The following is a 14,859-nucleotide window of genomic DNA, read 5'->3' on the forward strand; positions in this document are numbered from 1 at the left end:
GAAGACATCTTAATGCACAGTAATAGTTAAGCGATCTGAAACACGTCTAAATTAAAGCGTGATGACAGAGAAACTGATAGTACAAAAGAGATTCTGTCGTGTCAGTTCTGGGCTTAGTACCGCCTACTGCTTAAATGGTCCACCATTTACTAGGAGCTTGTGTTTATTGAGGAGCAAGAAAATGGGAAAAACATTAATATTCTACAATTTTTGGGGTAAATGTTTATTAAACCGAACTTTTAGACAAGAAGCAATATGAACTTCAGGGAAGGTTCATAGAAATAATAGCTATTTTGGGTCGTACTGAAACCTTTTCAAATTTTGTCTTAATTATATTGTAAAAGGCCTGCCTTTTAGAAGTTTCTTGAAAGGGTAAAATCACATTCGTTCATGCAAATACACCCAGAATTTCTAAATATCGGCCATAGTGACCGCTGACCTCGTTATTTTATGAGAAAATTCTTCAAAATTCATATTTTTATCTATATTTTATAATATTCAGTACAAGACGTTGGGCAAGAACAACACAATCGTCTCTCCTACCTCTAAATCCCGTTAGAGCATGAAAAATTATCATGCAATTATTACACTGAGTTGTACTCTGGGCACCCAGACTTATTTACGCAATTTTTTTTTTTCAATACAATTTTTTTGTTCTTCTGCTACATCAATTTAGCAGAAGAAGAAGGGTTCTAATAAACAAAGAAAAATCAAGAATGAGGTTATCTGGATACAAAGCAAAAAAAAATACAATTGAAAAAAGTTGGAGGTAGATATAAACCAAGTAAGTGCCTTATAGTGCACCAGAACTTAGTAACAATGAGTAGTCAGCAACCATGAAACTACCCTCCTTAAGCTGTTATCAATCAATTTAACTTATTATAAGAGAGGATATCATTGCTAGTAAGAGAGTGGACCAGAAGCCTATTAGCTATCACCTAAAAACTATATCATGAAGGAAAGTAAAATAAAATCTTTAAATTCATTTTTATCAAATATTTTTTTTTCATTCCAAATTCTATGTACTTCTTTAGTTTTCAACATATTTTAAAGATTCAGAATGCTTTATAATGCTTGATTCTAGTGCATTTCAAGCAATAGCTTTAAAGTTTCATCCACATTTTCTTTTCTTTTTTTCTTTTTTTTGAAAATTCCTGTAGCCTATTTGTATAAAGTTTTAAGTTTTTTTATGTTTTTAATTGATATTTTTCTATGATATATAAAGTTATTCTTTTTATTCTATATACAGTAGCTTAATTACTACTAAATAGTTCTTTTATAAAAAGATGTGGCACAAGATAGAATATGAAAAATATGAAAAATGCAAAAAAAAAAGAAAAAAGAAATTGATGAAAAAAATAATTCAAGTAAAATTTTGAGAAATACATTCAAACTGTATGAATTCGAATAATAATAATAATAATTATTATTATTATTATTATTATTATTATTATTATTATTATTATTATTATTATTTTTATTACTTGCTAAGCTACAACCCTAGTTGGAAAAGCAAGATGATATAAGTCCAAGGGCTCCAACAGGGAAAATAGCCCAATGAAGAAAGGAAATAAATAAACTACAAGAAAAGTGATTAACATTAAAATAAAATATTTTAAGAACAATAACAACATTGAAATAGATCTTTCAAATATAAAAACTTAAAAAAAAAAAACAAGAGGAAGAGGAATATCAGAATAGTGTGCTAAAGTGTACCCCCAAGCAAAATAACTCTACCCAAAGACAGTGGAAAACCATGGCACAGAGGCTGTGGAACTGCCCAAGACTAGAGAACAATGCTTTGGTTTTGGAGTATCCTCTTAGAAAAGTTGCTTACCATAGTCTCTTCTACCCTTACCAAGAGGAAAGTAGCTACTGACCAATTTCAGTGCAGTAGTTAACCCTTGAGCGAAGATAAACTGTTTGGCAATCTCAGTGTTGTCGGGTGTATTAGGAGAGAGGAGAATATGCAAAGAATAGACCAGACTATTCGGTGTATGTGTAAGGTAATGGAAAATGAGCCGTAACCAGAGAGAAGGATCCAATGAGACTCTAGCTAACAAACCTCACTGATACCCGTAAATGGAACATGTAAATCAAATGATTTTTCATACTACAATATAAAGATTGTATAGATATATATTTAGGTATATATTCAATTTATGTGAACTGTGAAATTGAGACAGTAAAAAGTGAATACTAAATACAATTACGTTTCATCCTTTATACTCATGATATGTGTTTTGGCCATGAAACCAACTTGTTGCATATGCAGATGATACTACTCTCTTTATGTCAATTCCATCTCCTGAATGTAGACATATGGTTGCTGAATCCGTTAATCACGATCGATTAGAGTTATCACATGGGGCAAATTGTAGGGATTGAAATTAAACCCTAACAAAATTCAAATTATGATTGTAAGTAGATCAAGGACAGTGGCTCCTCATCATCCAGATGATTGCACTGACAATGTTTCTTTAACTACGAGTATATACAGTACAACTCATTTAGAATTCTATTGATGATTCTTGAGTGCAAATTTACGTTTGAGAAACACATGCGGGCATCTTCTGCTTCAGTTGCACAAAAAACAAAATGGCTTATTGAGAAAGTCTTACAATTTTTGCTAATCAATCTATTCGGAGAAAAGTTTTTGATTTTTTTATTATACCTTGTTTTATTTGATAAGAAATTTCTGTCTATTAATATTCTTATTCCTCACCTTGATATTAATTTCTGGCACCGTCATTCAATTCTTTGTGCACAATGCATAAGATTTTTCATGATTCTGAACATCCTTTGCATTAGGATTTTCCTAGACTGTACCGTCCTGTAAGTAGTACTAGGGATGCAATTAATTCTAACTGTCTTGCCTTCTCCGTCATAACGCACAATACTATACAGCATTGAAGAAGTTTTATTCCAGTTGTGACCAGATTGTAGAATGATCTTCCTAATTTTACAGTTGAAATTCAGAAGTTCAAACTTACTTCGAATGCTTTTATGTTGAACAGGTTGAAATCAGTCTCTCTTCATAGTTTATGTATGATAGATTTATATTTTACAGATTTTATTCATTACTTCTCAAATATACAGAAGTTTCTTTATTTCCTTTCCTCACATGGCTACTTTCCCTCTTGAAGCCCTAGGGCCTGTATCATCCTGCTTTTCTAACTAGGGTTGTAGCTTAGCTAGTAATAATAATAATAATAATGATAATAATAATAATGATGAAAATAAATAATAATGATAATAATAATAATAATAATACAGTACCGATAACATTAGTATTCTTTTTAGATATTATTTTATGGGGAAAGTTTTAAGAACTTTTCAAATACTCTCCAAAATTGAATCATGCAAGCTGATATAATTTATTACGTTTTATATGTTAGATTTATTAGTAATGTATGTTTTGAAAAGCATAAATTTCATAAGTATTAATATATATGACCTACAAATGATGTTTAACTTGTATGTTGATGGAGTGGTGAGAGAGGTGAATGCTCGTGTGCTTGGACGAGGATTAAAACTGGTAGGCGAGAATGATCATGAATGGGAGGTAAATCAGTTGTTGTTTGCGGATGATACTGTACTGGTAGCAGACACAGAAGAGAAGCTTGACCGACTAGTGACAGAATTTGGAAGGGTGTGTGAGAGAAGGAAGTTGAGAGTTAATGTGGGTAGGAGTAAGGTTATGAGATGTACGAGAAGGGAAGGTGGTGCAAGGTTGAATGTCATGTTGAATGGAGAGTTACTTGAGGAGGTGGATCAGTTTAAGTACTTGGGGTCTGTTGTTGCAGCAAATGGTGGAGTGGAAGCAGATGTACGTCAGAGAGTGCATGAAGGTTGCAAAGTGTTGGGGGCAGTTAAGGGAGTAGTAAAAAATAGAGGGTTAGGCATGAATGTAAAGAGAGTTCTATATGAGAAAGTGATTGTACCAACTGCGATGTATGGATCGGAGTTGTGGGAATGAAAGTGATGGAGAGACAGAAATTGAATGTGTTTGAGATGAAGTGTCTGAGGAGTATGGGTGGTGTATCTCGAGTAGATAGGGTTAGGAACGAAGTGGTGAGGGTGAGAACGGGTGTAAGAAATGAGTTAGCGGCTAGAGTGGATATGAATGTGTTGAGGTGGTTTGGCCATGTTGAGAGAATGGAAAATGGCTGTCTGCTAAAGAAGGTGATGAATGCAAGAGTTGATGGGAGAAGTACAAGAGGAAGGCCAAGGTTTGGGTGGATGGATGGTGTGAAGAAAGCTCTGGGTGATAGGAGGATAGATGTGAGAGAGGCAAGAGAGCGTGCTAGAAATAGGAATGAATGGCGAGCGATTGTGACGCAGTTCTGGTAGGCCCTGCTGCTTCCTCCGGTGCCTTAGATGACTGCGGAGGTAGCAGCAGTAGGGGACTCAGCAGTATGAAGCTTCATCTGTAGTGGAAATGTGGGAGGTTGGGCTGTGGCACCCTAGCAGTACCAGCTGAACTCGGCTGAGTCCCTGGTTAGGCTGGAGGAACGTAGAGAGTAGAGGTCCCCTTTTTTATTTTGTTTCTTGTTGTTGTCGGCTACCCCCTAAAATTGGGGGAAGTGCCTTTGGTATATGTATGTATGTACAAATGATGTAGAACATCATGTTCCATTTAAGGAGCATAGGTAGAAAAAAATTTAATTTTAATTTTCAGTTGTGTTCATCGTACTAGGACTTTTCGTCTTGGACAGTTGGTTCCCTGACAGTCAGTCAATCGACATTTCCTCTAACAGACATTTCGTCCAACAGCCGTTTGGTCGAAAGAGTATTGTTATATGAAAAATTTACAGTTAACAGTCAACTAGGTAATAGAAAGAGTGCCATTGAATGAAAATTCTATATTATTAACAGTAAACTAAGTAACTACTGAAGAAAGGTTGTCGTTGAATGAAAAATTTACATTGTTCACAGTCAAGCAGATGGTTATTTTAGAAAGAGAGTTGTTAAAGGATGAATTTTATATTATCAACAGTCAACTATGTAATCAATTAAGAAAGAATATAGTAAAATGCTAAAATTATATAAGTTTAAAATAAGAACTAAGTTTAGCTTGTCATGTTTATTCATCAAAGAATTTGTGAGAGTGAAGACATTCAAATTGTAAAGGCCTGCATTATTTCGGAAGGTAAATATTCACGATCCATTATCATTAAGATAATATTATTTACCGCACATCTTCGTGTTCATTAATAAGGTAGAAGCGTTGAACGTCTGGCTTAAAACCATTTAACACTCAATGTAAAAAGTTTTATACTAAGTAAATTTATATATATACTTTTTGTTACAGTCCATGGAGTTCACTGTTACTTACCATGATAAGCTTAACTGGGTTCTTACTTTAAACGTGTATTTTTTTTAAATGTAACAGCACTTCCTTAAGTATATACCTGGTTGACTGTTAACACAATGAGTTTTTCATGTAACATCACTCTGTTAGCAATATAAATTTTTCAAAATAAGTTTTTCATCTAACATCACTCTGTTAGCAATATAGATTTTTAATATGATAATACATTTTGGGCTCGAGCCATGTCGTCCTGATGGAAGTTCTTCAAAGGCAGCTTTCTACTTGGGATATTTCTTCAAGTGATATACCAGAGAATGTAACCTAAGAAGTATCACAGGGTTCTATCCCCTGGAGGGAATATCCCGAGAGATATGTATACAACAGGGACGTGTTTAAAACAAGCCACGGCTATCCTTCCCCGAATAGTTAACCTCGTCTCGAAGGATATGGGATGGATTGGATACGTGGGCGAGAAAGCCCTTACAACTACTGTTCCCAGTGTTCTACTACAAACATGTTTCCTGGTTTATCATTCCTTGTAGCATTGCCATCTTGACGGTTGTTTGGAGTTTTTCTGCTTGTTCTCATAGCTTTTTTGAGTGATTTTGCAATCATGGATGCTTCTGCTTCTTCCTCGTCGACTAAATTGAGTACCATTTCCTTTTGTGTTGGAGAGTTTTGCATCTCCACCCCGTTGTTTTTACGATGTGCATGCTTTTTGTTGCCTGCGGCTGTCGCATGGTCGACGCCGGTAGCTCATGTATCCAAATCCCTCTGAAATGCTTAGTTATTTGTTCACAGTATTGTAAGAATGTGTTTTAAATTATTCTTTAACAATTGCAGTATGATTATGGGTTACCCCCTATTTTACTATTGTCTGCATGTGTGTATTTTATGTCTTGACTGAGGCTAACTCTATTCTGGCCATCAGCCATGGGTGGTAAATATATACTTCTGCACCATCAACTTCTATTACTTAACCTTACGGGTTTCGTGGGGCTGTCCATCCTCCCATGCTATTCATGTGACAGTGGGGAGCTGCAGTCCTGAAGGTCTTTCTGGGAGCAGTGGATAGTTTTTCACAGTTGTCCTATGGTGAATGTTTTTCTCTCATCAACTTAGCCTGTGTGTTTGGCCATGCGGCACGGGTTATGGGAATTTGTTCCCTGTGTCTACTTCTTGTCCATCCCTTAGAACACACTAACCTTGTTCTACTGCTGACAGGTAGACCTCCCTTTAGTGACGCCTTACCCATTCCTAGGCCTCCCTTCTTAGTTTTTGGTAGGCTAGGAGCCGGTTGTGAGGACTCATTCTCTGTACCTTCTTACAGCAGACCCCTTAGGATGCCATATTAGTTCTAATGCTGTAGTTAGACCTTCCTGTACTGCTGCCTCATCAATTTCTGAGTCTCCCTCCTGCCCCCTTCCCCCTTATGCCTGCTGATATGTCTACTTGCTGCGGAACATTGTTCCCCTCCCAGTCCAGTTCCCTGGCGACTGAAGTGTCCTTCGTTGCTATATAGATGGATGGGATAGCTTGTGGGCTATCTTGTCTGGCCCTAGGTAGGCGAGATTTTTATTTCATCCCTGGATTAATTCTCTCTGGTGCCTTAGAGACCACTCTTGGGTGGTCTAGTTACCCCCTTCCCCTTCCTAGTTAGGCCATAACCCTTTACTGTCCTAGGAACTACAGTTCCTTTGTCTAGTCTACTTACCCTAGCATTTGAGTTTCCCTCATCCGCTATGTAGGCTAGGCTTGCCTGCACAGTATATCTTATGGCCTAACCCTATCCAGTCAGAAAGCTAGTACACCTTCGGGTTCGTCTCTGCCACCTTAGTAGTTGCCTAGTTTATAGCTGCAGCTTCTCATCCTGGGCTATGTACCTCTTGCTGTGGAGCCCTGTCTTCTTTGCTTGGTTGGTTTATCGTGGCAGAAGTTTTTTCTTCTGTCTCTGCTAAGTCTGCTTCCAGTCATGTTAGCTTGAGTTCTTCTAGCATTGGATGTGAGTGGGCTATGGGGGGAACCCCCCTTTCGCTTTGCCACTTTAGCTGCTCCCTTAGGCTTGTCATCTACACCTCTTTTTCCTCTTCCATATCTGAGGAACATTATCCTCTGAAGTTGGTTGATTGGATCGCGCCGGGTTTTCAGGATATCCCTTGAATTTTCAATTCTTGGCATCCTGGCCATCTTGTACAGCTCTCATTATCTTAAGGGCTAATCCCCCTTTTCATGTTTTAATGATAATGACCAGGTTGCAGGTTTACTTATCTACTGCCTTTCATTCCTGTACCTTTCCAACTAATTGTGGACTATTTCTTTATGAGGATCCTCCCCTCTATCCTTGTCAACTAGACAATGCCTCAGCCCTGTTGTGTTGTCATCCTTGGAGTGTTGAAAGGTCGTTCATAATGCCATGGTTGTTAGCAATTGCTGCTGCCTCTGGGGCAGTCGCTGCTGTCTTAAGCAGGCTGAGATGTGAATTTACCACTTTAGGTTGTCTAATAGTCCGACTTTGTAGGTAATGATGTTCCACTGATGTGACACTTTTCCTCCATTTTCTACCACACTCTTTTATAATTAGTTCACGAATCTCTTAAAGATTTCTGAGCTGTGTGGCATGAGTCTCCACTGTAGTGTAACAGTAGCCATAATGTGTGCAGTAGAAAATTTTTATTCAAGATATTTTTTTATAAAACATTTCTAATTGAATATTTATATGCTACTTATTTTTAAGATTTGAAATTTTTTTTGATGACTAGCACTCATTGTAAATTTCTATCTTTACAGATTGCTGACGACATGGAGTGTTCAATGGTAACCTGTACCAGGCGGGTAAAGTTGCCCTGTGGCCACAAGACTTGCCGGAAGCATGCAAACTATCATATTTTCAAAAAAGCAGTAGGGGAGAGTAGACCATTACCAGTGCTAGAGGAGTGTAAACCTGTCTCCCTAACCCCACCTTATGACTTGGACAGTTGGGAAGATGTCCAACACACATTTACTATTGGGAAACTTGATGGGGACATTGGAGGTAAGCAGTTTAATCAAAGGCTGCCTAGAATTCCCAAATTCCTTTTGAAGGAGGACTTGGAAGCCAAAGAAAGTCTGTCTACGTCTTTGTCCCACCAGTCCTATCTAGAGATGTTAATTGAGAACTATTCTAAATCTGACCATTTCCTTGTCTTGGCAAAAACTTGCGTGGCTACTTTCCATGGGGATCTCCATGTTTTCTTCTTCCTACCCAGGAGAGCATGTAGAGAACATGTCCTAGCCACAGCAACTATTAGGCATGAATCTATAAAGTTGATTGACTCTAACATCTGGGGGAAAGATCTTTTCCCCAGTAATTGGTTAAGGAAGTAATGGACAGAGCAGCTCAGGAGAATAAGAGCCTTACGCAAAAGTTGGTCATGTCCTCTAAGAGGAAATTTACCCCCGGAGAAGGACCTCAACCCGAAGGCAAGAACCCTAGGAGATCCTTCAAATGAAGGAAATCCTTTCCTGTCACGACTGGCTCAGTTGCCGCCATCCCCCAGACTGTGTACACTGTTCCCCAGCAGTATGTATCACAGTCTCCAGCCTTTAATCCAGCATACGAGAGCCACCACAACTTTTCATCCTGCCAGAGCTCAAAAGAAAACCACTAGTAGCAAAAGAAGGTCTGGAAGGGGCAGTCAGTCTAGATGCAAGACGTTCAAAGAAGCAGGTCCTTCACAACAACAATGAGGAGCTACGGGTAGGGGGAAGACTTTACCTGGGCTCACAGTATAGTCTCAAAGGAACTAGGCTAGAAATGGAGACAGAATCCACCCCAGTTCAAGAGGTTCTTCCAACCCTCAACCTTATTCTTGGAGGAGTAGGTTCAGGATCTTCTCCTGAAGGGAGTTACCCGTTGCACAAAATCTATGAACTTTCAAGGGCGGCTATTCTGCGTGCCCAAGAAAGATTCAAACACTTTTCAAACTATTCTGGACTTGTTCCCACTAAACAAATTCATTCTGAATGACAAGTTCCAGATGCTGACTATCTCGCAAATACAAATACGGACCCTACTATCCCACGAGGCCTACACAGTCTCCATAGATCTTACAGATGCCTATTGGCATCTTCCGATAGGTCGGCACCTCTCCGCCTACCTTGGTTTCAGACTGGCAATAAAGGCCTACTTTATTCAGAGCTATGCCCTTCGGGCTCAATATAGCTCCAAGGATTTTCATTAAGTTAGTCGAGACCATTGCCCATTAATTACGGAACAAAGGCCTCCAGGTGATGGTTTACTTGGACGACTGGCTAGTCTGGGGGGCAGTGAAGCTGGAATGTCTACTAACGGCTCAAGGCGTCAAGAAATCCCTAGCCTCTGGGCTTTCATGTCAGCTTCGAAAAGTTCAGGCTGTTTCCAGCTCAAGAATTCCAGTGGCTAGTGCTTCACTGGAATCTAAAGTCACACATCCTCTCTCTACTGCAAGGCAAGAGAAAGGAAATTGCAAAATCTGTCGGGTGCCTACTTCGCTCTAGAGTACTCACCAGAAGGTAAGAGGAAAGATTCTTGGGTTCACTGCAGTTTGCTGCTGTGACAGACCCAATTTTAAAAGCAAGACTCAAAGATGCCAACAGAGTCTGGAAAAGCAAGGCATCAAATGCTCGGAGAGATCTTCGCCACAAAACCCCGGCTTTACTGCAAAAACAGCTCAAGCCGTGGTCTACTGCCAAGACCTTGGCGACATTCGTCCTTCTGCAGTATCCTCCTCCTTCCGTGACAATTTACATGGACGCCTCGGAACAAGGTTGGGGGCCATTCCTCTTCTAAGAAAATACAGGGTCAGTGGTCAGTCTCATTTCAAAAATTTCATATCAACATTCTGGAAGCTATGACAGTGTTTCTGACTCTGAAGAGACTGAACCCAAAGACAAAATCCCACATCAAATTACCCATCGATAGTATGACGATACTCCACTGTGTCAACAGACAGGGCTTCAGGTCTCCTCAGATCGATATAAGAATTTTAGCCATTCTCACTTTGGCAAAGCAGAGAAATTGGCATCTCAGCAGTTCACCTAAAAGGGGTACGCAGTATGACCGCAAACGCCCTGTTAAGATCCAAGCCTCTGAAAACAGAATGGTCTCTAGATGCAAAATCATTCTGTTTTATTCTAGAGCAAGCCTCGGAACTGCAAATAGATCTCTTTGCGACGAGTTTCAACAAGAAGCTTCCCCGTTACGTAGCACAAAACTTAGATCCGGAAAAGGCAGGAACGGGTGCAATGTCCATGGATTGGAACCAGTGTTCTCATATTTGCCTATTTCCACCATTTAACCTCCTAATGAAAGTCCTGAACAAACTGCAGACTTTCAAAGGAATAGTGGCTCTATTGGCTCCAAAGTGGCTCAAGAGCAATTGGTATTCTCTAGTTCTGGAACTCAAACCTTTCCAGGTCCCTCTACCATCTCCATTGCTGTCCCAGAATGTTCAATAGAAGACTGTCTCTACTTCCTCTTGGTTAACTTAAAACCTTCAGCTCAAGATTTTCTCTCCTTAGTGGCTCAAAGAAAGTTCGGAGTTGTGAAGGAGAGAATTGACTTTATAGAAGAGTACAAGTTCAATACTACAAAAGAACAATATTTGTCTTCCTATAAAAAATTGGTTGAATTCCTTAAGTCATCAGCCCTCTTCCATTACTATGGACTTCTGTATTTCTTTCTTTATTTCATTACATGAACATGGTCTGTCCTCTACAACTATTGCATCATGTAAGTCAGCACTAACTAGATCCATTGCTTATGCTTTTGATATTGAACTCAATAGCGAGCTGTTCAATAAAATCCCAAAGACTTGAGCTGAATTGAAGCTTAATGCTCCTCCCAAGGCCATCTCATGGTCGTTGGATAAAGTCTTGCCTCCTCGATAGATAATGCCACCACCTCTCTGAGAGACTTACTCAAAAGGTAATCTTTCTGCTTGCTATGGCTTCTGGTGCTAGAGTCAGCGAGGTTGGGGCACTTTCAAGGGATGATGGCCACATCGAATTCTTGGAATCGGGGGAGGTAAATCTTTACCCAGATCCTGCATTCTTGGTGAAAAACGAACTTCCTACGAAACGTTGGGGGGCCCTGGAAGATTGTTCCACTAAGGAGGATATCCTTCTCTGTGCCTCTTGGATGCCTTAAGGCCTAGCTGTCGAAGTCTGGCCTTTAAAGATGGTCAACTTTTTAAAGGTGAAACAACTGAATGTAATCGTTCTTTGAAACAGCTAAGGTCCGAATTCACCTATTCATCAGAAGGGCTGACCCTGATGGTATGCCATCGGGTCATGACCCTAGGAAAGATTTTTCAATTCCTGTTCTTTGAAGGCTTATAGACTTACACGGGATGGAAATCTCAAGTGTTTTCAAACATTACTTATGTCAGTTGGAAGAGATTAAACACTTTGTGGTTGGTGCTGGTAGTGAGATTAAACCTGATTCCTAAGTGTTGGGTATGGACTCCCATAGATTGTATAATTGAGACTTCTCAGTCTGCATTGTGGAAGTGGAATAATGTTCTTATTTGCAATGGGTACTTTTCTATAATTTCAAAGTTAAAAGTGATATTTTCCTCTTATGATTGTTACCATTTTACTACTCTGTTACATAATTCTGGGGTCTGAAAATTTCGGCTTTCTGCACATATTTAATGTTCATATTGTTGAGCTGAATATTGTTACATTTATGAATTTTTTAAATAATAAGAGATTGTTGTTCATTTTGTGTTTCCTTTATTTGGACCTACTGTTCACAAAATAAGCAGTATGCCTCCAATTTTTTAACCATCCTTTAATAGACTTCGGTCTGACTGACTACTGGTGACAAAGATTTTATTCGTAGTGAGTGGGACTGTGCTATTCAATTCCTTTGCTCCTACTTAAATTACAAACAAATTGCTTGTGCTCATAGCTTAGGACTATCGGTCCCTTTCCTAGGTAGAAGTGTAGATATATCTATGAGGGTTCAAAAGGTTAAAACACTCCTGGCCACAACTGAGAATACTAATTCTTTGGTACACTTCCATCACGACGACATGGTTCAAGCCCAAAAAACGGATTTTGACATAGGAAAAATTTATTTTTGGGTGAGATAGCCACGTCGTCCTGATGGACCCACTTTCATCCCATCCCAATGCTCAGTGTGAGGCCTTGTGTCATGTGATGGCTGCTCCTGGAATGGTAAACCAGGAAATGTTTGTAGTAGCACACTGGGATCGGAAGTTGTAACGGCTCTCTTACCCACATATCCAATCCTTTCCCATATCCATTGAGACAAGGTTAACTCTATTCGGGGAAGGAAAGCCATGGTTTGTTTTAAATACTTTCCTGTTGTATACATGATATGTTTTGGGATATTCGCTCTAGAGGACAGAACCCTGTGATACTTCTTAGGTCAAATTCTCTGGTATATCACTCGCAGATATATCCCAAGTAGAAAGTTGTCTTTGAGGAACTTCCATCAGGACGACATGGCTATCTCACCCAAAAATAGTTATGTTATGTCGAAATCCGTTCTTTCGACCAAATGTCTGTTCAACCAAATTGTCCATTAGATGAAACGTCGGTTGACGAACTGTCAGGGAACCAACTGCCCAGAGACCAACTGTCCAAGGGCAAAAAGTATGATCACGGTATTCATGGTTCTCTTTGCATACTTGAAGTTGATCTTTCTTGCTTTTTTTTAGGTACCGATGTTTATTAGAAGGAGAAAGTAGTCCTTGCTTTGGAATTCATCTGGCTGTAGAACTTCAGGGAACTATTACAGATGGTGATGATGTTTATGTAACCAGACTTTTGAAAGAATAAATTTTTCTTTTACCCTTAGTAACAAGTCTTTTGTGGTTGCTATTATGAATTGTTTGTAACATAGAAATATTAAAAAAGGTATTAAAAGTGTATTACTGTAAGTCATTACTTTGAGTCTTCCTAGAAACAGCTGATAGATATCATTATAGTTACATTACGATGTATCTTTTATAAATTCCATATTGCAGTATTGTTTTTGTAGTTCTTTCATATGATAAAAGTAAGATTAAAGGACAGTGTTGCTAATGGTTATTTGAGCCATCCATTTGTGTTGAATATAGATTGTACATATTCTAAATTTTTCCCATTTTGCATCATAATGCCTTTTTTAACATTTTACTTCAAGAAATGGTCTTAATATAATCCAGGAGCATACCTACTATTTTTTAGTGTGATGTCAAACCATGTTTATTTTCCTATGCTTCAGTTCAAAGTTCAGAGCTGTATACCTAATAAGTAAAGATTCAGAGTTTTCATGTTAATCCTTGGTGATAAGAGATTTTTCAAATGTAGAGGCACTTATATTTTTATAGAATTTAATACATGAAAGTCAGCTGTTTTTGCTCATATCTTTTATATAATAATATTCTCTTGTATTCTCAGTTTTGATGTGCCAGTTATTGGGCAGCTCTAGGAGTGTCTCAAAATTCCCCTAATTTTTAAAGACCAGTTTTCTCCCATTCTATTACTTTTTGTCATTGTGTATATTATATAACCAGCAACTATCATAAAAATAGTCCATATGCGCCTCATCACTGTTGACTATGGTTCTTAAAATGTTATACTTGTAAAACTACTCTGGCAAGATTGTTAGGCCTTGACTTGTATAATCACTCCAAAAGTTATTCAAATATCTTTCCTCTTGAAAATTCTAATTATTATGGTGTTTGCTGTGTTCATCTTTATAGCTTTTTCTGCCATAAATTGGCTGTTTCATGGTGATCAGAATAGTTTTGGCAGGTATAGGTTATTTAAGTAAAGTCAAGTTTTGATTTTGGTTTTGTTAACTTACCTTACACACACCCAATCAGCGGCAAAAGATGTGTCGCCACCTTTGTTTCACTGAATCCCTAAAAGCTATAGACTATAGAAACCTAGATGCAAGGTTAAAAACGTCCCCATATAGAGTGAGTGAAGTTGCGGGAGAAATGAAAGGGCGAAGCTTTCAGGGGACACGGGTTGAAGGAATGAATGATAAATCTTAACAAAATTTGTTGCATTGACTCAAAATTGTAAATGCGTGTTAATATTCTGTGTTTTTATAACCTGGAAGATATGACCAAAGCAGTAAAAAACAAGAATCAGTTAACACCATAAAAAGCTCATGGATTTGGTTCTCAAATGTAAATCTGACCTATTGTGTATTATGTATTTCAAGGCAGTAAAACATAAATATGACAATGACTGAAGTTGAAATTATTGCCCTTGTTGATAATTCCTATATTGTATATTTGTGTTTTAAGCGAATATATACAGTCTTCGTACCAAACCACTTTTTCTTAAGAAACCTCAACCAGGATATGACTATGTTAATGTTCTTATACAGTGGCAAAAACTTATCTTTTTAACACTGTCTTGATATTGGACTATCATATTCATACTTTCAGTTATTATTTAGTTTTCTTTAATTCACAATTGTTTGATAATAATTTCTGAGAAATTTATACTATAAGCGATTTTCCCTATTAGAAGGTTGTACTTATAGTTATCATTCCCAT

The 14,859-nt window shown here is 38.1% G+C and overlaps 1 protein-coding gene across 1 annotated transcript in view; it reads left to right on the forward strand.

Moving 5' to 3' along the window:
• LOC137645792 (mitochondrial amidoxime reducing component 2-like) overlaps window positions 1–14,546 on the forward strand; it is a 331,716-nt gene extending 317,170 nt beyond the window's left edge. The window contains exon 8 of the mRNA XM_068378732.1: window positions 13,021–14,546. Within this exon, the coding sequence (XP_068234833.1) occupies window positions 13,021–13,141 (121 nt within the window). The 3' untranslated portion in view covers window positions 13,142–14,546. The remainder of the gene's footprint in view (window positions 1–13,020) is intronic.
• Window positions 14,547–14,859: the final 313 nt, after the last annotated feature.

The sequence above is a fragment of the Palaemon carinicauda genome, chromosome 8 (assembly GCF_036898095.1).
Source record: "Palaemon carinicauda isolate YSFRI2023 chromosome 8, ASM3689809v2, whole genome shotgun sequence".
NCBI lineage: Eukaryota > Metazoa > Arthropoda > Malacostraca > Decapoda > Palaemonidae > Palaemon > Palaemon carinicauda.